Source organism: Talpa occidentalis, unplaced genomic scaffold (genome assembly GCF_014898055.3).
Source record: "Talpa occidentalis isolate TD23 unplaced genomic scaffold, MPIMG_talOcc4v2.1 talOcc4.3, whole genome shotgun sequence".
Classification (NCBI taxonomy): Eukaryota; Metazoa; Chordata; class Mammalia; order Eulipotyphla; family Talpidae; genus Talpa; species Talpa occidentalis.
Window position 1 is genome coordinate 142,068,901 of NW_023603184.1, and position 23,319 is coordinate 142,092,219.

The 23,319-nt window shown below is 40.4% G+C and overlaps 1 protein-coding gene across 2 annotated transcripts; it reads right to left on the reverse strand.

Annotated features, from left to right (window-relative positions):
- Window positions 1-454: 454 nt before the first annotated feature.
- On the reverse strand, window positions 455-21,745 carry CCDC195 (coiled-coil domain containing 195). 2 transcript variants are annotated; one of them, XM_054699190.1, is made up of 4 exons: window positions 21,499-21,745; window positions 17,776-18,022; window positions 9,778-9,911; window positions 2,598-2,612 (listed from the first exon to the last, which is right to left on the reverse strand). In XM_054699190.1, the coding sequence occupies exons 1-3, from the start codon at window positions 21,743-21,745 to the stop codon at window positions 9,788-9,790; spliced, it is 618 nt and encodes a 205-aa protein (XP_054555165.1). In that variant the 3' UTR covers window positions 2,598-2,612; window positions 9,778-9,787. The 2 variants fall into 2 exon arrangements, 1 of the variants encoding a protein (XP_054555165.1); XR_008553432.1 differs by lacking the exons at window positions 9,778-9,911; window positions 21,499-21,745 and adding an exon at window positions 455-477 and having other exon boundaries at window positions 2,415-2,612; window positions 17,776-17,812.
- Window positions 21,746-23,319: the final 1,574 nt, after the last annotated feature.

Below are 23,319 nucleotides of genomic sequence, written 5' to 3' on the forward strand. Positions count from 1 at the left end.
AATGTAATGGAGAACACATACAAAAGCATGGCAATTAAAAGCACAGGACATTTTTAGGTAATTTTTCATCTTCTTATACCCTTGTAATTGCATTTTCCCCCCATTTGTCTTCTCATTTTGCATATTGGGCAAAATAGCTTTTTACTGTTTTCTTTGTTATGATAAATGTATCCCAATTAATTTTTTTCTCCCGAGAATTATTTATGTACAAACATGAACTTCGCCTCCATGATTAAAAATATAGGCTTCTTGAGATTGTTTATTTTCTTATGAGAGATTATTGCACAAAATGTAAATAGTCATTTCTTATGAAGATTCTGTGTTTATTTTCTCTTTTCAAAGAGCAGTCTAATGTCACCCACACCCTCCTCTCTTCTTCCCTTCAATTGTACCTTAACTTTGGATTCTTAGTTTGTGGAATAAAATTTATCCAGGGTGAGGAAATTCACGTGGGAGTCTCTGAAGTTTTCTCTCAATCTGTTGGGCAAGATAGTAAAAAGACAAACCAAACCATACTGCATTATAGGGGCATGAGATACCCTTAAGGACATAAAAAATTTAGGGTTGTTGATCCCCCATCATACCACCCTTAAATATATCAATAAAAGACTCAAGGGAAGTTAGTGGATCCTGGGGGATGTAGATGACAGTAAGTAAGACAAGGTAGTTTTGCTAGAACAGACTAAGGTAACACCAGGTATAAGGTATGTAGCCATTGATTTTGCAAATTTTTCAGAATCCAATTGCACAAGATGATCAGAAGTAAATTTCATTTATGTGAAAGAGACAAACATAGACACTTATAGTTTTATCCCAGGCAATGTTAAACTTCTTGATCTCTGTCATAATATAGTCAAATGAAGTCTGCCCTGCCTTGAGGTCTGCGTTTGACAGAATAACGCCCCCTGTCCCATCTCTCCTCATCAGATGTCCATGCCCTAATCCATAAACCTGTGAATATGTTACATTACATAGTAAAAGGGACTTTGCAGGTATAATTAAGTAAAAGATCTTGAGGTGGGAAGATTATTCTGGATTATCTGGGAGGTAATAGAAAAATCTTATAAAGGAAAGAGGGAGGCAGGTGAGTTGGAGTCAGAGAAGACAAAATAAGAGAGGCAGATGTGTGGATGTGTGTGTGTGTGTGTGTGTGTGTGTGTGAGAGAGAGAGAGAGAGAGAGAGAGAGATTTGAAGATACTATTTGAAGATACTTAGGCAGTGCAAGAAAATGGATTTTCCTTTAGATCTTCTAAAAGTAATTCAGACTTGCTGACACCTTGATTTTAGGATATCTGACTCCAGAACTGTTAGCTAATCCATTTCTATTGTTTTAAGCCACAACATTTGTGGTAATTTGTTATAACAGCATTAGGAAATGAACACAGATACAGATTATCCAGACATCAGAGTGATGGTAACAGGTAGTATAGTTAAGTGGTTGGCGAATTCAGTAGCTTAATGACCTATTCAGGGTTCTAGTTTCTTTATAAATTTTCTCCTTGACACACTTTAACTTTCATTCTAATCTCTTCATAATTACAGGGTTGCTGCTTTGGTACCAAGGATCATGTCTTACACATTACTATTCAATCAGGAAGGGAAAATGGTGTATGTGTTTATTTTTGAGAAGCAATGAACACCTTTTCATCATAGAATAATCCTTTTTTTTTAAAAAAGATTTATTTATACAAGAACTGGAGTATAGGCCAGAGGTTCAGGAGGGTGAGAGGATTCACCAGAGACAGAGCAGGGAACAGAACAGGCAGATGGACCAAACACACTGCTGAAGGGAGCAACAGTTGAGACAGGAGAGGTCTGCTGCACCATGTGGGAATCTCCCTGGCTGGCTGGGAATCGAACCTATGCTTCAGAGGCTGTGGACAGCTTCACAGCACTGCGCTTAACCTGCTGTGCCACCAGGGAGGCCCGGATAATACTTTTTAATCTGTGTATCCTATATTCTTTGCATTGATCTTAACTCAGGTTAGTTAAAGGAAACATTGCAAAGCGTTGTGTGATTGTTGAGGCATGGTATTGGATAAGTGTGTGACTTTTGCATCTGCCAGTGTTTTTGTCATGTTTGATGAAGATGAGAGTTAGTGTGTTTGTTGAGAAGATGTCTCTTTATTGACTACTTGGAGGCACAGTTAATAAAACATCTCCCATAGAGTGTCATAGGATTCCAAACAAAATGTAATTCAGTACAAGTGCTTATCAGTGAGTAGCTGTGGAAACAGCCATTATCTTCAAGGCCTATAATCTTCTTTTGAATACTCTGAATGCAGACTTTCTACTAAAATGACTAAAATGTACTTATTTGCCTGTAACTAATATTTTCTCAAAGTGATTTTTTTTGGCTCCATAAATAGATTTCATTGACCTATTCCATTTATTAGCTTATTCATTTAATTACCTCCCATTTTGATCTGAGGTCCCGCTGAGCAAGAGAATGATGTCATGGCTTCCTCACAGTAGGCAGTCTGTATAGAAATTTGGTTGGAAGTCTTCACAAGGGCGGTTGCAACTTCATCAAGGTTTTCATTGTAGCTCAATGGCTCTGTAATTGACAATCCCTGTGGAGAGGGAGTCCTTTGTGGTCGGATTGCAACTGCTGAGAAATGACTCAGAGTTAATGGAAACTGAAGTTATTCCTGTCTTCAAATGAGAAACGAACTCTAAAGGTTATATTCAAAATGTAAATTTGTAGCGGAATATTTCCTATGGGAAAAAACTTTGGGGCCATGTTTAGTCTCCTAGCATAAATCCTCGGTGTCCACCAAATTGTGACAGAAGGGCAGAAGTGTGATGCTGTGGACAGGGTACTGGACCATGAGAGAGGAGACTCAGTTTCTAGGTTCATCCATCCACCAATTCCCTGTGTGGGCTGAGAGTGACAAAGAAAGTCTACTTAACTTTTGCTTGACAGCAAAGATCAAGTCTTACAAAGATACTGCTATTATTGCTGCTGCTGTAATAGGTGCTAGGTATTGAAACAGGTGCTTTACATAATTGGGCTCATTAAACCTCTATTTTCCGGAGAATGTCAGTATATCTCCACTTTACATGTGCACAAACTGAGGCTTAAAGATGCCCTGTGATGAAACTAAGATCGTGAGTTTGTGCAGGCAGGGAGCCCAAGGCTGTCAGAGTTCAAGGCCTGTACACTTCCTTATTCAATATCTATGACAAGTAATATTGGTCTTATGTACAACAGTGATTCTCAACCTTGCTTGAACATTGGAATCACTGGTGGGGGTTTGAAGAATATACATGCCAAGGTCGCCTCCCAGAATGCTGATATATCTGTTCAAGAAACAGTCTAGAGGATTTTCTTTTTTCCCCAATAATCACAACTACATTTAAAAAATCTGTAATGGTTCAGTGGCTTTACAGCTTTACCCTCAGAATCTCAAATTAAGTTTTGTGCTCACTATACCCAAAGGAAATTGATTCACTTTGTCTTAAGTAATGCAAAAATATCAGAAAAAAGCATGAAGAACTTGCTTGATGGGCTGTTAGAATTACAAACAATAAAGTATTCCCCCCTCCCAATTATGTTTATTGAGGTAAAATTGGTTAACATCATTGTATCTGCTTTGGGGGTTATAGATTGAAACTTCTACTAATGTATGTTTTCATACCATGCCGATCACTAGTGCCCCAATAATCCTCCACCATGTCTCTATTGGGGCCCTTCTTTCCTCTACTCCTATTCTACCACACCCCCCCCCACCCCACCATCCTTGGATGTTCTCAGTTTTGCAGTCAGATGTCAAGGTTTATTATTGGTCTGGCTTTCTCTGATCTTTGCTTTCCTTCTCTATATTCCACATACAACTGAGAGTATATTTGTCTTTTTCCTCCTGATTTATTTCACTTAGCATTATCCTCTCCAGTTCCATCCATATTCTCATCAATGGCAAGAGTTCATCTTTTTTTTTTTTTTAAATAGCTGAGTAGTATTCCATTCTATGTATGTACCACATTTTTCTGATTGACTCCTCTGTCCTTGGGCGCTGAGGCTGTTATTGTCTTAGTGTTGTAAACAAGCCTGTAATGAACATAGGAGTGCATATGTCCCTTCAAATTAGTGTTTTTATGTTCTTTCAGTAGATACATAAGAGTGGAATGGCTGGGTTGTATGTAGGTCTATTTTTAATCTTTTGAGAGACTTCCAGACTGCTTTCCATAGGGGCTAAACCAGTACATTTTACAGTGTACAAATGTTCCTTTTTCTCCACATGCTCTCCAACACTTGCTGTTTCTGGTCTTTATATGGAACATTCTTATGTATCTCATTGTGGGTTTGATTTTCCTTCCCCTGATGATAAGTGATGATGAGTATTTTTTCATGTTCCTAATGGCCATCTTCTGTGGAGGAGATTCTATTTACCTCTTCTGCCTATTTTTTGATTGGGGTCACTTTTTTTTTTTTTTTTGTTGCCATTGTTGAATTGCATGAGTTCTTTTTATACTTGGAATATCCACCCTCTACCAGATGTATTATGTGCAAATATTTTTTCCCACTCAGTAGTGCGTCTTTGTTTCGGTGATATTTCCTTTTGTTGTGCAGAAGCTTTTTAGTTTGATGTAATCTCATTTGTTTATATTTGCTTTTGCTTCTCTTGCCATTGAGCTGTATCTACAAAGATGTGTCTTATGCGAATGATGTGGGATGTTTTGCCTATTTTTTTCCTTCAATGTGTTTTCTAATTTCAGGTCTTAAATCCATGTCATTAATCCATTTTGAGTTAGGTTTTGTGTAGGGTATGAGATAGTGATCTAGTTTCATTCTTCTGCATGGGGCTCTCCAGTGTTCCAACACAATTTGTTGAAGAAACTGTCCTTTTTCCAATATATAATCTTGGTTCCTGTGTCCTAGATTAACTGTCCATACATGTGCAGTTTTATTTCTGGGCTCTCCGGGAAGGAGAAATGGTATGGGCTTGGGAATTAGTGCTGGACAAAATTAGGGACAATTTCCATGAATAAAACTATAACTGATAATTGTGTTTCCTCAAGAAGAGGGAAGCTGTAGCACTTGGAATGCTCTTTAATGAAGATGGTCTTCACAAAATGGTATTGAGCTGATGCCAAAATGAATTTTTTAAAAAAGATTTATTTATTTATGCATACAACAGCTGGGGTACAGGCCAGAGATGCGGGGTGTGAGAGTACTCACCAGAGACAGAGTGGGGAACAGAACAGGCAGACTGACTGAAATACACTGCTGAGGGGAGCAGTGGGCGAGTCAGGAGAGGTCTGCTACACCATGTGGGTTTTTCCCTGGCTGGCCGGGGATCGAACTTGTGCTGCAGAGCCTCTGGATTGCTTCATAGTGCGGTGCTTAACCCCTTGTGCCACCAGGGAGGCCCAAAATGAATTTTTTAATGATTATTTAGAATAGACTTTTGATTGATAGTCAGATCCAGGCATTGCAAATGCAAGAATTTTGAGGTGATTGTAGAAGAAGTTCTAGTGAAGGGAAATGAAAAAAGAGGAGCTATTTTTCCTGAATGTAAACCAGAGTGCCACAGATAATACGTTTTAGTAAAACCTGGACAAGAATAAGTTTAATCTTTCTCTGAATTCAAGGTGAATTGTGTTTTAAGTTAAACTCTTCAAAGTAGTTTAAATAATGTCAGACAATTAAATATGTATGTATGAGATTGCATAAACTCAGTTTTTCTTTTCTACCTTTTAGAAAAATAATTGCAAGCAAATTATTACAGTTATGAAATATTTTGACTGTTTTGTAGCAGTGATGATAAAGGCAGAGAGGAAAGAAGAATTAAAGGTACCAGCCTTTTATTCATTCCTGTGTGAGGAAGAATATTCTCTGACTACATCCTTTTTCAAATACAGCTTGAATGAATAAATATTCTCCTGCATCAATATTTAAAAATTAAGTATTGTTGCAGGTGGCACAACTAAATCTCTTAAGGAAGGAATATAACTGAACTTGATTTGTTGATTACAATCACCATATAATTCTCAATTGATTTTGTCATATCCTTTTAGTTCTGTGGATGGTGTTTTTTCCACAGCCAGCAGGTACAATGGAATTTTAGTTTTTATTTTGGTGTCTATTAGGATTAGTAGTTCAAGGCAATGGGGGTGGGCAAGCAAAATTTGATTCTGTTCAGGAAAATTTCCTAGGCTTGCCACTTGACTCTGAGCACATCTTTTACATCTTCCTTTGTCTTAATATGTTTATTTGTAACAGGAAATTTGATGAAAGCACAAGGCTCTGGAGGATGTTGGTGTACTCTGATAATAGATTGATGTAATTGTTAACCTTTGGCTTTCATTAACTCAAATTATTAATTTGTGCCAATATTGGTAGTGTTGAAACCATTAAGAATTCATCATGGGCCTCCCTGGTGGTGCAAGGGGTTAAGATGCAACATGTGAAGCTATCAGCAGCCGCTGCAGCACTGAGTTCGATCCCCAGGCAGAGGATACCCACATGGCACAGCAGACCTCTCCTGTATTACCCGCTGCTCCCTCAGTAGTGTATCTCAGTCAGTCTGCCTGTTCCGCTCCCCACTCTGTATCTGGTGAATCCTCTCATCCCCCTATCCCCCCTCATGCCTGTACCCCATTTCTTGTATGCACAAATAAATCTTAAGAAAAAAAAGAATTTATCATGGGGTGGATAGTTACCTCCTCCTCTTTTTTCTTTCTCTTCTTCACAGGTAAAGTACATGTCTCTGAACACTAGGGTAGTGGCTGTCTGTCTATTAATTGATGACTCATTCATTTAACCAAGAGAAAACAAAAGGTAGAAATTTCACATATACATTTTTCATTTTCAATTTAACACCTTGATTTAAAATTAGGCATGTGTCAGGAGTCTATGTTTTAAATGGAACACCACAATATTGTGTTAGTGTTCTATGCAACAAATCACATACATGATTTCATTTGACTCTTGGACACTCTGGGCATTGAAACATGGAGCTCGTGTTTACTTGTTGAGAATTCCTCAAATTACAGTAAGTCCTCATTTCCCATCATCCCTGAGATCTAATCCAATGAACTGAGATGTAATTCATGATCTTTGTAGTTCATTATAGTTAAACCTGGGCTCAGAGCATTTGCTACCAAATAATATAGTGACTCACAGAAAGAGGCAGGGTTTGTTTCTTTTTTTTTTTTTTTTTTTTTTTTTTAATTTTATAGAGGCATGTTTATTTATTTGTTTGTTTGTTTGTTTGTGTTTTGTTTATACATGCATTGGGTACAGTCAGAAGCGGGGGAGGGTGAGAGAATTCACCAGAGCCAGAGCAGGGAGCAGAGCAGGCAGAAGGACCGAAGTACACTGCTGAGGGGAGCAGCGGGCGGCAGGAGAGGTCTGCGCGCCATGTGGGACCCTCCTCCGGTGGCCGGGGAGCAGCCGGGGATCGAACCGGCACCGCAGAGGCTGCGGGCAGGTTCGCAACCCAGCGCTCAACCGCTGCGCCACCGGGGAGGCCCAGGGTTTGTTTCTTTAATCATAATAACAAATGATTTGATTTCAAACTTTAAAAGGTGATGGTATGATATTTTTACTGGGCAATATTATATTCAAGTAACTTCATTGAGTTCAGGTCATTGAACACATATGAAATGTCAGCATACTTTGTTCAACTTGGCGTTGGGGCTAATTTCTCATGATCACGTTGCCAATAATCACCTTGTATAATAATTTGGATGGTTGTCATTATTTATTTATTTATTACTGTTTGGGAAATGTTTCTTTTAATTGATAGTAACATGAGAGTCTCCATTTTGTAAATATGCAGATAATATAATTTACATAAGCTAAAAATGAGAGTAACCGCAGAGGTTAATAGCATAATTATCTACTTGGTGTTTGTCTTTATTCCCAAATGAATGTGTTTTTACATCTTGCTTGTATCTTTTCCCTGCAATTATAAGCTTGTCCTATTATCTATCTGTTATAATGTTGAGAATATTGTTCATCTTTAATGAATATCATAAATAAAGGAAGCACTGACCCCTTAGGTAGCTTTTGCTCCAGGTTGATTCATTCTTCTCCCTTCTAGGAGTCTGTGACTATTAAAATCCTTTCTTAGAAATGGATTGGACAGCTCCTATACTTGCTTTGCTTCACTGTTTCCACTTCAACTTGGCACCAGATTTTGGAGAACCTGGACCATGCTTCTTAGTATTATAACAATGAATCACAGGTATAACTGTACAGCAGAAATCACATGGGAAGACTTAACTTAAAATGTGAATTTCTGGTCTTCTCCCTGACTAGCTTTCAACCTCTCCAACTAATTCAGCTGGTTTGTAATAAAATCTGCATATTAACATTTTGAAGATTTTAAAATCAGATATTTGTTTTTTTTAAAATAAATTTTATTTTTATATTCCCCATACAATTGCAATCCCCTTATTTTGACCCCAATCCCTCCCCTCCCCACCCCCCACCCCCCATAGAGTGTCTCTGGTTCATAGTTGTTTGTTGATTTTGATATTTTCTTTCTTATAGTTATTCATTTTCCTGGTCCCTTATTTAAGTTTTCTAGATTCCTGCTATGAGTGAGACCATCCGGCATTTTTCTTTTTCTTTCTGGCTTATTTCGCTGAGCATGATCCCTTCCAGCGCCATCCATGTTGCTGCAAATTGCATGTGTTTATCTTTTTTGAATGCTGAGTAATATTCCTGGTGTATATGCACCACATCTTCTTGATCCAGTCATCTATTTTTGGGCATTTGGGTTGTTTCCAAAGCTTAGCTATTGTAAACAGTGCTGCTATAAACATAGGGGTGCAGGTGCTCTTTGGAATTGATGTTTCTGTGTCCTTTGGGTAAATACCTAGGAGTGGAATTGCTGGATCATATGGAAGCTCTATGTTTAGTAGGTCAAGAAATCTCCACACAGCTCTCCATAGTGGTTGGACCAGTTTGCACTCCCACCAGCAGTGCAGGAGAGTTTCTTTTTCTCCACATCCTCGCCAACATTTGTTGTTGCTAGTTTTTTTTAATATGTGCCATTCTCACTGGTGTAAGATGGTATCTCATGGTAATTTTGATTTGCATTTCCCTGTAAATCAGATATTTGTTTTAAAGGGCATTGGTATTAGAAGGTGATTGCTGAAAACTGGAAAGGTAGATTGACTAGATGTTCAGGAATTGAAGGGGTTCTGAGATTTCCAATACCTAAATAGCGATCATATGATCTTTTCCCCTCTCCTTCTAATCGTATTTAGTGTGTTTGCCATCAGCCAGCCCACAGTGGCTCTGAGCCCAGCACCTACACTATTGGGGTTTGTGCCCCTATGCCTGCAATACAGGATATCAGAAGATCAAACAAACTAGAGTTAGTGAAATTACAACCATGATGGTCTATCAGAATGGTCATTATTTTTTGTATGGCATGATATAAGAACAGAACTCTTTTTCTAGACTTGTTAGAGTTTCATTGGGAATGTGACACAATGTAACAGCAGCATTTCCCGATGGCATCACACAAAGATTGATCACAGCATGCAATTTAATTAAATTAATTACACTTAATTGCTTACATGCTGCATGGAGAGACTACAATAGCCTGTGCACACATAGACATTATCATTCAACAACAACATAAAGCAACCCCTTCCAGTTCTTGGCCAAGTGGATTGACAAGTCCACTGAACGGACACTGAGCATTTTGTGTGTCTTTCTGGGCATCTTGCCAGAGGTCTGTGCAGCAGAAAACATTGGCCCAATGCATCCTTAGGGTTTGCATATCTCGGGAAACAATTGTAAGTTTCATCACCTCGCACAGTCTATTCTGCAACAGTACTGAGTTGGTTTGTGATCTGATTTGGTGGGTATTTCAAAGAACTTGCATTTTTGGAATATGAAGAAATGTCCATGGGCAATTGGAAACTGACTGTCTTCATCTTGTCCCTAAAGAAAGCAGAATAAGGGCAGCATAAGCCAGGATTTTCAGTGAGTCATTATCTGCTCTTTTTTTCAAGTCACCAAGTATCATCTCGTTAAAATATATCCTTGAAGTAATTTGTTCAAAATTCAAGAAATTTGTTCAATTGTTAAATAATACAAACAAATAATTACTATTATTTGATTTGTTCAATAATCATATAAGAATAGGTATAAGAATTAACATTTTCATGAAGTCCCATGTATAGTGTTGATAAAACTAAAATGTAAAACTATTTTTTTTTTTTTTTTTTAATTAGAGGCATGTTTTTATTTATTTATTTATTATATTTGTTTGTTTTGTTTATACATGCACTGGGTACAGTCAGAAGCGCGGGAGGGTGAGAGAATTCACCAGAGCCAGAGCGGGGAGCAGAGCAGGCAGAAGGACCGAAGTACACTGCTGAGGGGAGCAGCGGGCGGCAGGAGAGGTCTGCGCGCCATGTGGGACCCTCCTCCGGTGGCCGGGGAGCAGCCGGGGATCGAACTGGCGCCGCAGAGGCCGCGGGCAGCTTCGCAACCCAGCGCTCAACCGCTGCGCCACCGGGGAGGCCCTAAAATGTAAAACTATTGAGGGAGGGGCTGCACATCGGGCATTACTAGTTTTATGTCCAAAGTTGAAGAATGTCATTGTGTCAGGAAAGGGTCTTTGCACGTGAGACCTCTTCAGTTGGAATGAAACAGAAATTTGAGCCAATTCTTTTATGATCCAGTTCAATCTGCAGCTGTGGACTTTGAATGAACTGAATGTCCATCCTATGTTATGAATAAAGGGGTGAGAGGACTGACAGGCACAGCCCAGGGATGATGGGTAGTGTCCTTCCCCTCTGATGCTGTCATGACATAAACCATGCTGCTTGCAGGAATCATCTAAGGAATAGTCCTTCAAATTATTGTCTTTTCTTCACTTTTGTTCTCTCTCTTAGTGCTGTTAGGTGAGGTCATAATTTCACTGAATGGTATTTAGTAACTTGTGTCTAGAGGACACATCTGCTCCCTCCCTGAGGAGGCAGGTCAAAGGTTCCATGTGTTGGATCAATAGACACCAGCCCTTCTGCCCCTGGGTGACAGTCGGATGACTGTCTCACTTACTCGTCCCTAAACAGGAGGGAACTGCTATTAAGATTCTCTTTATCCAAAAAAAGACTACACATTGGTACAAAACAGACAAATAACTTTAGTCATGTTGCTTGTGAATGATGAATTTGGGATTTTAGTCTCCAGATTCCAGTGGCTGCTTTCTTAACCACTTTAGTGATGGGAAAGAAGAGAATGTATTTGTTTTAATGAGTCTGATAGTGCCTAACAGTGAAATGCATAAAATATTGCCACTAATTTTAATTGTCTGATTTGAACCCTTTTCTTTAAACTTTTCAACAGTCTGAGATGATTTTTTCCTTAAATGCAGGAGAGAAAGGTCAGATTTTTATGTCAAAATTAAGGAAAAATTTAAATCTTATCTCCATTTATGGAAAGAGTTGGTTCCTCGAAATATTGACAATGGAATTATTCTGTAAAATACATTCCTGGTGTAATAATGGAAAAACAAATTGGGTATGATGTCTGATTGACTCAAAAGCCAATTCAAACACGTAAGTTTCAGATAATCTTTGTAAAATTCCTTGACAGCAATTAGAAAGTGAATGAATATGTAAAAATAATCAGAGAAATAATGTAATGACATGTCATTTTACTAGTTAACTCTTGAGAAAGTCAAAGAGAAAATAAGAAAATGCTACCAAAAATACATACTTAATTCATCCTCAACAGTTCTCAATCTGACTGCATTTGCTGCCAACCCCGCTGTTGATTTTAAGTCATTACTGACTTTCTTGTTTTAACTCAGCCCTGCAGTTGGCTCAATCCTTCACATTAAAGTAGAGTTTAAATTAGAAATGGATTGTGTTTTAAATAGTCTATTTGTTGGCAGCTTGGAGGTTGGAAAACATTTTACTTTAGAAAAATAATGCATTAAAAATATTGGCTAGGTTTTGAAACTGTCATAGAAAATAATATAAATAGAAACTGGAAGGTTACCATATTTCTCAGCATTGTTAGGTCTGTGAGAATGTAATGCCAAAAAAGTCCCATTATAATATATGCAGTGTACAATTTCAAAATATGTAAACCCAAGCCTGGAAAGATCTCCATCAAAATCTAAATGGTGACTATTTAGGTATTGGGATTATGGATGATTTTCCTTTTTATATTTTTGTTACATTAGATCTTGCATTTATATTTTGTAATTTTCAATTTTTTTACAGTGAACATTTAGTGCTTTTATATACCTGGATATTCTGCACATAGAGATGTGTTTTTTGCTTAATAAAAATTATATATTTGCAGATATCTGTGTATATATAAATTAATCAAAGGATTCATCTCTATCTTTCTTCCCTGTCTCTTTGAAAGAACAGGGGACCCAATGGCTGGGAGTTCAATTGCTTCCACATCCCACATTTGAGTTGTCAACAAGTTTTCTTGGCTTCAAAACATACCCCAAATCACGTCCATTGCTATTACCCTTGGCTGCTAAATAACAATCTCTTGCCTAGAGTATATTTTTTAGTTCTAAACCTGGTTTCCTTGTTTTCTTTATTGTTTTCCTGGAGTCTTTTCAAAACATGTTTCCAGAAATTATTATTTTTTAAATAAAAAGAGTATGTTATGCACCCAAATTTACTTAGAATAAATCCAGAGTTTTTGGAAGGGCCCAAATGCTGTGCCCTTAGTTCTCTGTCCTCCTTGCTCATCTACAGTCACATCGTGTTCCTGTTTGACCCTGAACACCATGCCCACCAATGCGGGGCTCTTGCATTTGCTGTTCTTGGTGCATGGAGAGACCCCCAGGAATCCTCAGAGCTCAGTCTCTGTCCCTTCTGTACTCAACTGCAAGTGTTATCTGGTCATACTGTGCAAAACATTTCAGCAATGCTTATTTCTCTCACTCTTGTTTTTCCTTTTTTTAAGATTTATTTATTTATGCAAGAACTGGGGTAGAGGTCAGAGGTGTGGGAAGGTGAGAGAATTCACCAGAGAGAGCGGGGAGCAGAACAGGCAGACAGACCTAAGACACTGCGGAGGGTGTAACAGGGTTGTCCCCGGGGAACGGGGAGGTTCCAGGTTCCCTGCCCCACGCAAGGGAGGGTGGAGCTGAGCAGAGAGAAGAAGCTGCAGAGGAGACTGAGGAAGGAAGGAAGCAGAATGGAGCCAAAAGGAGACCTGGAGGAGGCGCATGGAGCAGAGACACATGAAGAAACTGCACTTGCCTTTGGGTCATGGACTGGGTGACACAGATGTGGGTGAGATCCGTGGGGAGGTGACAATGGCGGTTTTTGTCTTGATTTTGATTTTGCTCTTTTCCTTCCAGACTGGTCTGCTTGTTTCTGATCCTTTTCTGTGGGTCCTCACTGGAAGGTGCTTTAGACTTGTGGCAGGCTTTGGGGCCTTGTTCTGGGCCAGTCCCATTTGGATGGACTTTTACCCACAAGGGGAGGGGTACTTTGGGTGCTTCATTTAGAAACTATATTCTTCGCCTTTCCTGGATTGTTTCCTAATTGTATTGAAGTTCCTTCCATTAAAGTCTCAAATGTTTTGTGTTGATGCGGCGGATGGCAGAACCCATTTAGAGCAGGCAGGTTTGCAGGGTCTGGGATGCCCCTCTCCCTGCCCTGTAACAAGGGGAGCAGCGGGCGAGGCAGGAGAAGTCTGCTGCGCCATGTAGGTAGCTCCCCGGCTGGCCAGAATTAACGGGAATCGAACCCTCTCTGCGGAGGCTGCGGACAGCTTCACAGCTCAGCGCTCAATCCACTGTGCCACCAGGGAGGCCCTCGTTTTTCCTTTTTATTGATTTACTGTTCTCTTTAATATTTACCTCCATGAACATAATATATACTTGACATATTTTCATGTTTATTGATTATCACGCTATAAAGGAAAATCTCCCACGTGGACAGGGGTTACTGACAGCTCTCCTTCCTGCTGTGTCCCCCAGGCCAAGGATCCCCCAGCACACAGCCCCCCTTCAGGGTGTATGGATGAGTGAATGCATGTAGTGAAAATCTAAAAAGTGGACTGAAAAGATGGAAACCAAACTCGTGACAGCACTTGCCCTCAGGAGGACTGGGGAAGAGAGACAGAGAATCTTCCCCTGTATCAGTGACACGTTTCCCTTTTGTGTATGTGAAAATTATCTGAAAAAAAGTCAATACTTACAGATGAATACCTTTGATATTTGTAACATTAGTTTCTGAATATTTCTATATTTTGAAATTTTTCATAAAGATAGATTTTTACTTGTTTTCTACTCGTTTCTTACTGCTGGCATTCTAGGGAAGACCTTTTATGATGGATCGTGCTTATTTCTCTATCCTTATCCACTTCACTCCTCATGGTTTTGTTACAGGGCAGCCCGATAAAAAACGGGTTGCCTGACTGTGGGTCCCCTTGTTAGGGGGAAAAGGCAGTCCCAAAGCAAATTCCATACAGGCTTTGTGGACTCCACCCCCACCCCAGGTCAAAGCCAAAGACACTGGGAACTCCAAATCCCATCACCACCAAAGGGAAGGTGTCTGGGACCTGAGGGTGGGGTTAAGCAGCCAGGTGGATACAAAAGGCAGACACGTGGGCTTTGGGGTCTCTCCATTTTGGGGCCCTCGGCCAGCTCGCGGCGTCCGTCTAGCTCTGAGAGTGACTTTGGGTTTCCAGGTCGTCGGATCGGGTAGGACGCATTAAAGACTTTATTTCCCTATTTTCTCCCTGAGTTGTACATTTTCCTTATTTCTTTTTCTCTTGTAAATAAACCTTTTATTAACCCTTTTGCGTGTGTCTGTAGTAGAGTATTCATAAGTCCCTTTAAAGCGCGCGGGTGAGGACCCACAGCCAGGAACCCGTTTAATATCGGGGTTGCTCTATAACACCCTCACCCACATGCTTAAAAGGGACTTAATACTCTGCTGCAGGCACCCCTTTGCCCCTAACAGTTTCCCCCTTGGCATTGTTCTATGTTCTTGTCTCTCTCTTTTTTTTTTTTTGCTTCACATGAGATGACCTTGTGGCCTGCAGGGGGCAGCGTTGGGAGCGGCACAGAATGAGGGAAAGATCACTCATAGACCATGTGGAGCAACAGGAAGTCAAGAGGGGCTGCACTGGAAGTGATGTCCAGCCCCCATCTAAAGGCATCACCTATCTATTAGCATTGAATACAAAGGTGGAGCAAGTAAGCAGGGAGTGTACATGCCTGGGGGAAGCTGTTATTGGGGATGTAAATGGGGGTGGAGTGACCAGGAGCTATTGCCTGGGGGGCTCTATTATTCCCTCTAAACACCTGCCTGCTGTTATCAGCAGATACTAGTTCCCAGTTTGTTCTTCATACCAGGACTTCTGCCTTTGGTGAGTGGCCCCCTGCCTGGCCCTACACCTAGCTGACAAGCAGGAACTCGGCACCAAGGTAATATCCCCGAGAACAAGGCGGGCTGGGATCCCACATGACCTTTCCATTTTGGTTTTTCTGGCTCAATCCAGCTGTCCTCATGACCCAGGGCACTCTTTATGCACCTGTAACAGATCTTTCTACCAGCAATCATGGTTTTCATCTTGTGTTGTAGAACTCAAATAAAATAGATTCGACCTTTGTATTCCACATCCTGGGGGAAGTTCTGTGTTCTTCCTAATATTTATATAAATCCTTGTAGCTTAGTACTTATGGTTATCCCGCCACTGCTGAATTCAAGGACTTGCTTATTCTTCTCTCAACAACTGTATCTATTCCATTTTCTCTTCCATGTGATAAACTGATGGTGACACTCAGACTCTTTTTCGTATTTTTCTCCTTCCATGCACAGGAAATGTAGAATTGCAGTGGCTGAGGAGTCAGGGCCTACCTGGGAATCGGAGGGTAGGAATCAGAGTGTGGGGAAAGGAAGGCCATGTTCTATGCAGCAGAGCTCATCAATCATGCTCGATAATGATAATTTTGTCCAGAAATTAACCTTGGCTCTGTAACAGGGTGGTGTCCAGGAAAAAGGGAGGTTCCAAGTTCCCTGTTCCACCCAAAAGGAGGGTGGAGCTGAGCAGGGAGGAGCAGAAGCTGAGAGGAGACTGAGGAAGGAAGGATGGAGAGCCAAAAGGAGGCCTGCAGGAGGCACTTGGAGCAGAGAGACATTGAAGAAGCTGTGCTTGCTTCTTAGTCCTGGACTGGTTGGAAGACACATGGGTGAGAGACCCGGGGGGAGGTGACAATGGCAGCTTTTATGTTGATTTCAATTTTGCTCTTTTCCTCCCAGACTTGTCTTGCGTTTCTGACCCTTTTCTATGGGTCCCTGCCAGAAGGTGCACTAGACTCATGGCAGGCTTTTGAGCCTGGCTCTGGGCCAATCCCGTTTGGGTGGACTTTTATCCACAAGGGGATGGGTAACTTCGGGTGCTTGATTTGGAGACTATATTCTTTGTCTTTTCTGTATTGTTCACTAATTGTATTAAAGTTCCTTTTCTTTAAAGGTCTTGTATGTTTCATCTTGATGTGGTGAATGGCAGAACCTATTTAGAGCAGGCAGGTTTGGGGGTTCTAGGGTGCCCCTCTCCCTGCCCTGTCTTCTCACAAATGTTTTCCTAATTGCTCCCATTCTTAGGCTGCTTTAAACTTCTCAGAATCAATTCATGATTCATATTCTTTGCCAAACAGCTTCATTTTCTGTTTCTTGGCCTTTGTGAGTTATAGTAAGTGTTGTCTTTTTTATACCCCCTCTCTCTTCCCCCATGAAAACCCATTAAAGTACCTTCCTTCACAAATGCAGTTTATCCTCAGAGAGGAATTCTGTGTTTGGCTCCCAAAAGGTGTGTCTTTCTCAGATGTACCTGTTGTAGAGTCACTTTACTTGTGTGTCTTTCACTAAATGAAAGTTCGAACGTAGTGTTTTGCTTTGCTGAATCTTGTATCACCAGTGTCAAGTTCAGGGTATGATTTATAATGCTTGATAGTAAATGCAGTCTAATTAAGTGTTCTGCATAATTACAGACATCTCTTAATGTGTGCCAATTTCACCTCAAATAAATTTTTCTCTTTTGATTCCTGAAATGGACATACACGAGATGCAAACAACCTAGTGCCCAAGCAGATGTGGGGATTAGGAATATGTGGTCTATATGCACAATGGAATACTACCAAGCTATAAAAAAAGATAAGCTCTTGCCATTTGTGACAACATGAATGGAACTGGAGGGAGTTATGTTAAGTGAAATAAGTCAGAAGGAAAAAGACAAATCATAGATGGTGACACTTACATGTGGAATATAGGGAAACTAAGCACAGGGTCAGATAAAACCAAACCAAAAACAACCCGCAGATATCTGATTATAGAATTGAGGCTATGGTGGTTGGGGGGAGAGGGTGGAGAAATTTAGAGCAAAGTGGGGAGGAAGCACAATAGAACACTGTGGGTTGGAACACTATGGGTTCCCATAGTGGTGGAACACTATGGGTTTTTGGTGGTAGGTTGATGTAGTAACAACACCTAAAGCAGGAGACCTTATAACTCTCAATCACAAACAATGTTGTAAACCAATGTTACCTCAATAAAAATAAGTAAATAAATATTATTTGCATCAAATGAAAAGGTTTAACATAGTACATATAAAAAGAGTTTCTGCAAAGAAAAAGTGAAATCCCCCTACCCCAAAATAAATAAAGGGATGGATAATATTTTGGCTTCAGAGCCTTCTTGGTTTTGTTTTCTCCACTATTGATAGGTAAGAACTTGCTTACACAAGTCAATGCCTAACTAGCCATCACAGCTTGTGCTCACAAACTAGTTTGAGGCTTAGTGTACGTTACCTGAAACCAGGGCCATGCTCAGGACAAGATCTTTGGCTGGGACAGTTGCTGGTTAAGGACTCTGCCACAAGTGTCTTTTCTTCATTGTCTTGCTTCTTAATTGAAGAACACGCCAGTGATTTAATTGTTCCCTGAGCTTCTGGAATCCCTCTATGTGGATGTCTTTTCCCAGCTTTCCAGGGATCATTTGCAGCAAATGAATGAAACAGTGAGGAAATGGAATAGCGTCTAACAATCATGACATTGTCTGTATGGGAGACACAAAATTTAAAAGAAGAAATCCCATATTTTATGATATCCATACATGGAAAAATAGATGGCTAGTACTTTATTGAAGCTAACAAGGCAAACTATTTTTTTGGTTTATTTTTTGCATAAAAGACATTCATTCATTGATTTATTTTATGTACCAGGCATATTTTTAATTTGTGGGGATGTGTTAGTAAATAACACAAAATTCTTGCCTGTATAAAGCTTACCTTGTGTGGCAGATAGATGATAAGCAAACGGTATGTGATAATATTCAGGTAGTGATATAGTCTAGAGAGATAAATTAAGTGCACAGGGATAGAGATGGGGAAGGGAAAGGTTGTGGGGGCTAAATAATAGCAGCGTCAGGGAAGACCCTTCTGAGAACATAGCATTTGAACAGAGACAGAACATATACAGACAATAAAATACTATTTTTTAACTTGTTTGTGAGTGTGTGTGTGTGTGTGTGTGTGTGTGTGTAGGAGAACTGGGGTATAGGCCAGAGCTGTATGGGGGTTGGGGGAATGAGAGGATTTGGCAGAGACAGAGTAGGGGGCAGAACAGGTGGATCTACTAAAATACACTGCTGAGGGGAGCAGCAAGCATGACAAGAGAGGTCTGCTGTGCCATGTGGGTCAGCTCCCTGGCCGGGGATAGAACTCAGGCTGTAGCGGCGATAGTGCTGAGACTTAACACTTAGGTCACTGGGGAGACCCCTAATAAAACTAGACTTTAAAATGGGAAGAACATGGATCTTCTAGAGGTAACAACACTTCATGGCCTCCTCACTTCTGATTCCAGAAGAGCCTGCACAGCCACAGCTCCTGATCAAGGGAATGTCCACCAAAAGCAGAACTGGTCTATCCTGTGGATGTTGGCTTTAGCTGGGCTGGTGATGATGAGGATCCCTGTTAAATGAGGTGAAAGCAAACTTGTGGAGAGAATCAAATGTGCCTGGTGTGAGAAAAGCAGGCTGTTACCAAGAGAGGTGGGAACATCCAAGGCCTTTGTTTCTGAAGGTTTGCAGTTCAGTGTCTACCTATAAATGTTGCAACTGTCTTTCTCTAAAGTAAATGAAATCTTCAATGATACTTGTAACTGAAACACCTTGACTAAAAGAGCTTCATTTTAGGGAGTCTTGGTTTGTCTGAACACCAGCACTAACCTATGCTAACTCTGTGGCTTGGGGCCTGTCATTTCACCCCTACTGAGATAGCTAGTTATCACCCATGGGGCTAACCACACTGACCTCCAAGCCTGACTTTCATTTTCTCAATCACCTAATATTTGTTTAATATATGTTCTTTCTTTGCCATTAAGTAGCAGGGAAGGGTAGAAGTCATGTGTCTAGGTTTTGAGAGTACCAAGCACAATTATTTCCTTTAAGTTTGTGGCACACATCTACCGCTGTAAAAAAAAAAAAAGCTGAGACTTCTCTGGCCTTTTATAATTTGGAACAGCAGAAGACAAAATTTCTGGCAGAAGGCTGGGGGAAGGAAAGCTTAAGTTCAAATGTACCTGAAGTGGCTAACTGCAAATACTATTTATTTGTTTAAAATTTTTTATTAAATTTATTTATGAATACAAGAACTGGGGTGTAGGCCAGAGGTGCGGTGGTGGGAGGATTCACCAGAGACAGAGTGGGGAGCAGAACAGGCGGATCTACTGAAATACACTGCTGAGGGGAGAGTGGGCGAGACAGAAGAGGTCTGCTGTACCATGTGGGTCAGCTCCCTAACCAGAGATCTTACTCAGGCCACAGTGGCTGGTGATAGATTGATAGCACTGAGACTCCCTGCACCACCAGGGAGGCCCTGCAAATGCTATTTATAAATTATCTTTAAATACTTCCTTTGGTCATGATATTTAGCTTCTAGAATAATCTAAAAATAGCTTTATGACTATTGATAGACATAAACAGTTCTGTTTAAAAGTCTTATAAAACAATTTGTTTATAGAGGAAAACACAATGGAAGAAATAATGCTAATGATAGCAAAGTTAGTTATTCTAAATTCAACTAGACTGATTAGCAAATAAGCTCTCGGTTAATTTATGTCCCTAGGTCACAAATAGCCTGTATCCTTAGTTTCTTATCAACAAGAGGGAAACGGCCTTTAACACAGCACTATATGGTTGTTAGCATGACCCTGAGTGGAATCTGCCCCCTGCTTTGAAATATGGGGTCCCATACTTGAGAGAAATCGCTGTAATGGAGACAACCCACTGATAAATAAGACATCTTCCATTGTCAAGCTGTTTAGAGCATCTAAATGACACAGCCTGAAGCTTTTGACAGATGATACTAAGTACTTTGAGTATTTGATCATGTATACCAATTATTTGGATAGGCTGTGTAGAAGCAAACTCTCACAATTTAAATGTGGAACAGATATTTTTCTCTGCTGGTTTCTAGTCTCATATTTAGCCTTCTGAGCCAAAATTCTTTCCCATAAAAGGAGAGAGATTTGATTATTATTATGTTTTAGACATTGATCCTGGTATGTCGAATTATGTGCAGTATACATTCTTATAAGACAGAAAAGCTTTTTGTAAAACATAGATAAGAAAGAGTATTTACTTCTTGTTGTAGGCTTGCTAAATGCTATCCTAATCAGTCTAAATTATTGCAGTTAGTCTTCACATTTGTGTAAAAGAACTACAAGAATATTACTCACTTACTACTTCTAAATGAGAAAAAAAATAAAGACATTAACTAGCACAGAGCCAAGTGACTTAAGTGACTCATCCTCAGCAGCCATACTTGTCTAACTCTGGTATCCAGACACTTAACTGATGTGCAATGCCGTTCTAGCCTCAGAGAGCAATTTGACATACACCCATTCAGTGTTCTGTGATGCAGCTTTGAAATGCGTGAAGTCAAGGAGGAAAAATCACATTGTCTTTAATGTCATCGATTCCCACAAAACTGTCCTTCTTATCATCCCTGGCATATCTGGAAATAGTTTCAGTGTTGATCAAATATGTTGCTTGGAGATACTAAAGAAGTTTTTTTTTTTTCCTCCAAAGATTTATTTATTTATTTATACAAGAACGGGGGTACAGGCCAGATTCACGGGAGGGTGAGAGGATTTACCAGACACAGAGCAGGGAACAGAGCAGGGAGACTGAAATACACTGCTGAGGGGAGCAGCGGGCATGACAGGAGAGGTCTGCTGCACCATGTGGGGTTCTCGCCAGCTGGCTGGGATCAAATCCGGGTTGCAGAGGCTGCGGACAGCTTTACAGTGCTGCGCTCAACTGTCTGTGCCACCAGGGGAGGCCCTAAAGAAGTTTTTGTCTAGAGTTTTGCAGCTAATCTAATACGAGTAAAAGGATGGAACTCAACAACCCCCCCTCCCCCGCACCCTGTTAATACCAAATTATGCAGTCATGTAATAGCCTAAATAAAATGATTTAGGACATAGTTACAAAGATGGGCACTGCCCACAAGAGCTGTGGATATGAGGTACCTTGGTGTTCATGTGCAGCTGTTGCTGAATCAGTGGAAACACCCCCAGGAAGAGTTGCTAGAGATTGTCCAGGCACTTCTCCTGGGTTACCAACATCTGTGACTTCTTCGCTTTCATCCTCTGAACCTGGAGCTTTCTGACAGCTTGCAGTGAGTTTCATGCGGAGGGCTTGATTTTCTTTCTCCAGTTTGTTGATTTCTTTCTGCATTTCTTGGATGACTCCCCTGAGCTGGCTGTTAGCTTCCATTGCCTTTTCTATGTCACTCTGGTCTGCTTCTCCAACAGGACAATGTTTCTTCATGCACCAAATGCATAATCTACTCAACAGGACTGGGTGAGCCCGCCCATAAACCTTTTTGAACAATACGTGTCTTTCTTCCCTGCACCATCTTTCAGCACCTAGGGTTAGGTTGTCAAGGGAGGTAAAGGATCTCCATGACTTATTCATTCTGGTTTTGTTTTTCAGGGCAGAGCTTTTCTCTGCATCATTCATTTCATATCAATCCACAGTTCTAGAATATAGCTTTGTGTCAGAAAAGACGAGACTACTGTAAAAATTTCCACTGAGGAAGAGTTTCTTGTTTCTCTCATGAACTCATCCTTGGAAGCACCACCCTCTGGCCCTGGGATCTTTGACCCCAGCTTTTTCTGGGATCACCAACTGCCACAAGGACATCAAAACTAGCCCAGAAGAATCTTCAGGTACTGTCACAGTTCAGTATTGCAAATTATTAATTTTAACACCTGTCAATTAGGGTAACCAAAATTATAGGGGCCATGTGAACTGTGGTGATATTTAAACAATAAATTGATAGTTACACCTAAATCCCTCAAGGCCAAGGGCCACATTAGCACTTCTCAGTAGGTTTTTATCTTATATTTTCCTGTTGGTTGGTTTTGGAGTGTTTGCTTGGGCAAAGGCTGCTCAGGGATATTTTGGGAATGTAAGTAGATGCAGGCTGAGCATTAATCTTGAATGGGAAGAACATGCAACAGTTAACAGCTTTCATTATCTATTTCCCGAAGAGGTTTCCTTGTTGGGAATGAAAAGCATGAATCTCAGATAGCATAAGCTCTGACAACCGTGTATGCTAGAAAGTGAATTGATGTTCAACCATAGGCTTCTTTTGCAACAGGGTGAAAATAATTAGAAAAGTTTTCATGGTGGGCCTCCCCGGTGGTGCAACGGTTGAGCGCTGGGTTGAGAAGCTTCCCACGGCCTCTGCAGCGCCGGTTCGATCCCCGGCTGCTCCCCGGCCACCGGAGGAGGGTCCCACATGGCGCGCAGACCTCTCCTGCCGCCCGCTGCTCCCCTCAGCAGTGTCCTTTGGTCCTTCTGCCTGCTCTGCTCCCCGCTCTGCTCTGGTGAATTCTCTCACCTTCCCGCACTTCTGACTGTGCCCAGTGCTTGTATAAACAAAAACAAACAAACAAACAAATAAATAAATAAAATATGCCTCTATACAAAATAAAAAAAAAAGAAAAAAAAAAAGAAAAGTTTTCATGGTGATAGTTTCTCTGCACATTTACTTCCTTCTCTTTTTGGTATATTGACTTTTTGGGTGTTATCCTACTCAATATGTACTGACTGACCCAAAGCTACAGGCAGCACAAGAGATTGGAAAATTCTTTTTTAGAACTCACCAGATTTATTTGATATATTTAATTGTAGGCCGTGCTTACTAAACAGTCTAAAAATGAGGCGGTTTTGATCGATTAATTGTATTTGTATTTCAGTAAGCATTTACATGCCAGACACTTTAGTTGCTGTAGAAGTTGGTTATGGAAACATGGAACATGGAATAAGATGGATTTAAATGT

Bases quoted from the DNA above. Each gene is read 5' to 3' on its own strand.
- CCDC195 (XM_054699190.1), bottom strand. From the start codon at position 21,745: ATGGAAGCTAACAGCCAGCTCAGGGGAGTCATCCAAGAAATGCAGAAA. The intron at 18,023-21,498 runs GTACCTCATATC...TCTCCCATACAG, and splicing joins AGCTGCACATGAACACCAAG to ACAATGTCATGATTGTTAGA. The intron at 9,912-17,775 runs GTAACGTACACT...TGCTTTCTTTAG, and splicing joins GAGCATGGCCCTGGTTTCAG to GGACAAGATGAAGACAGTCA.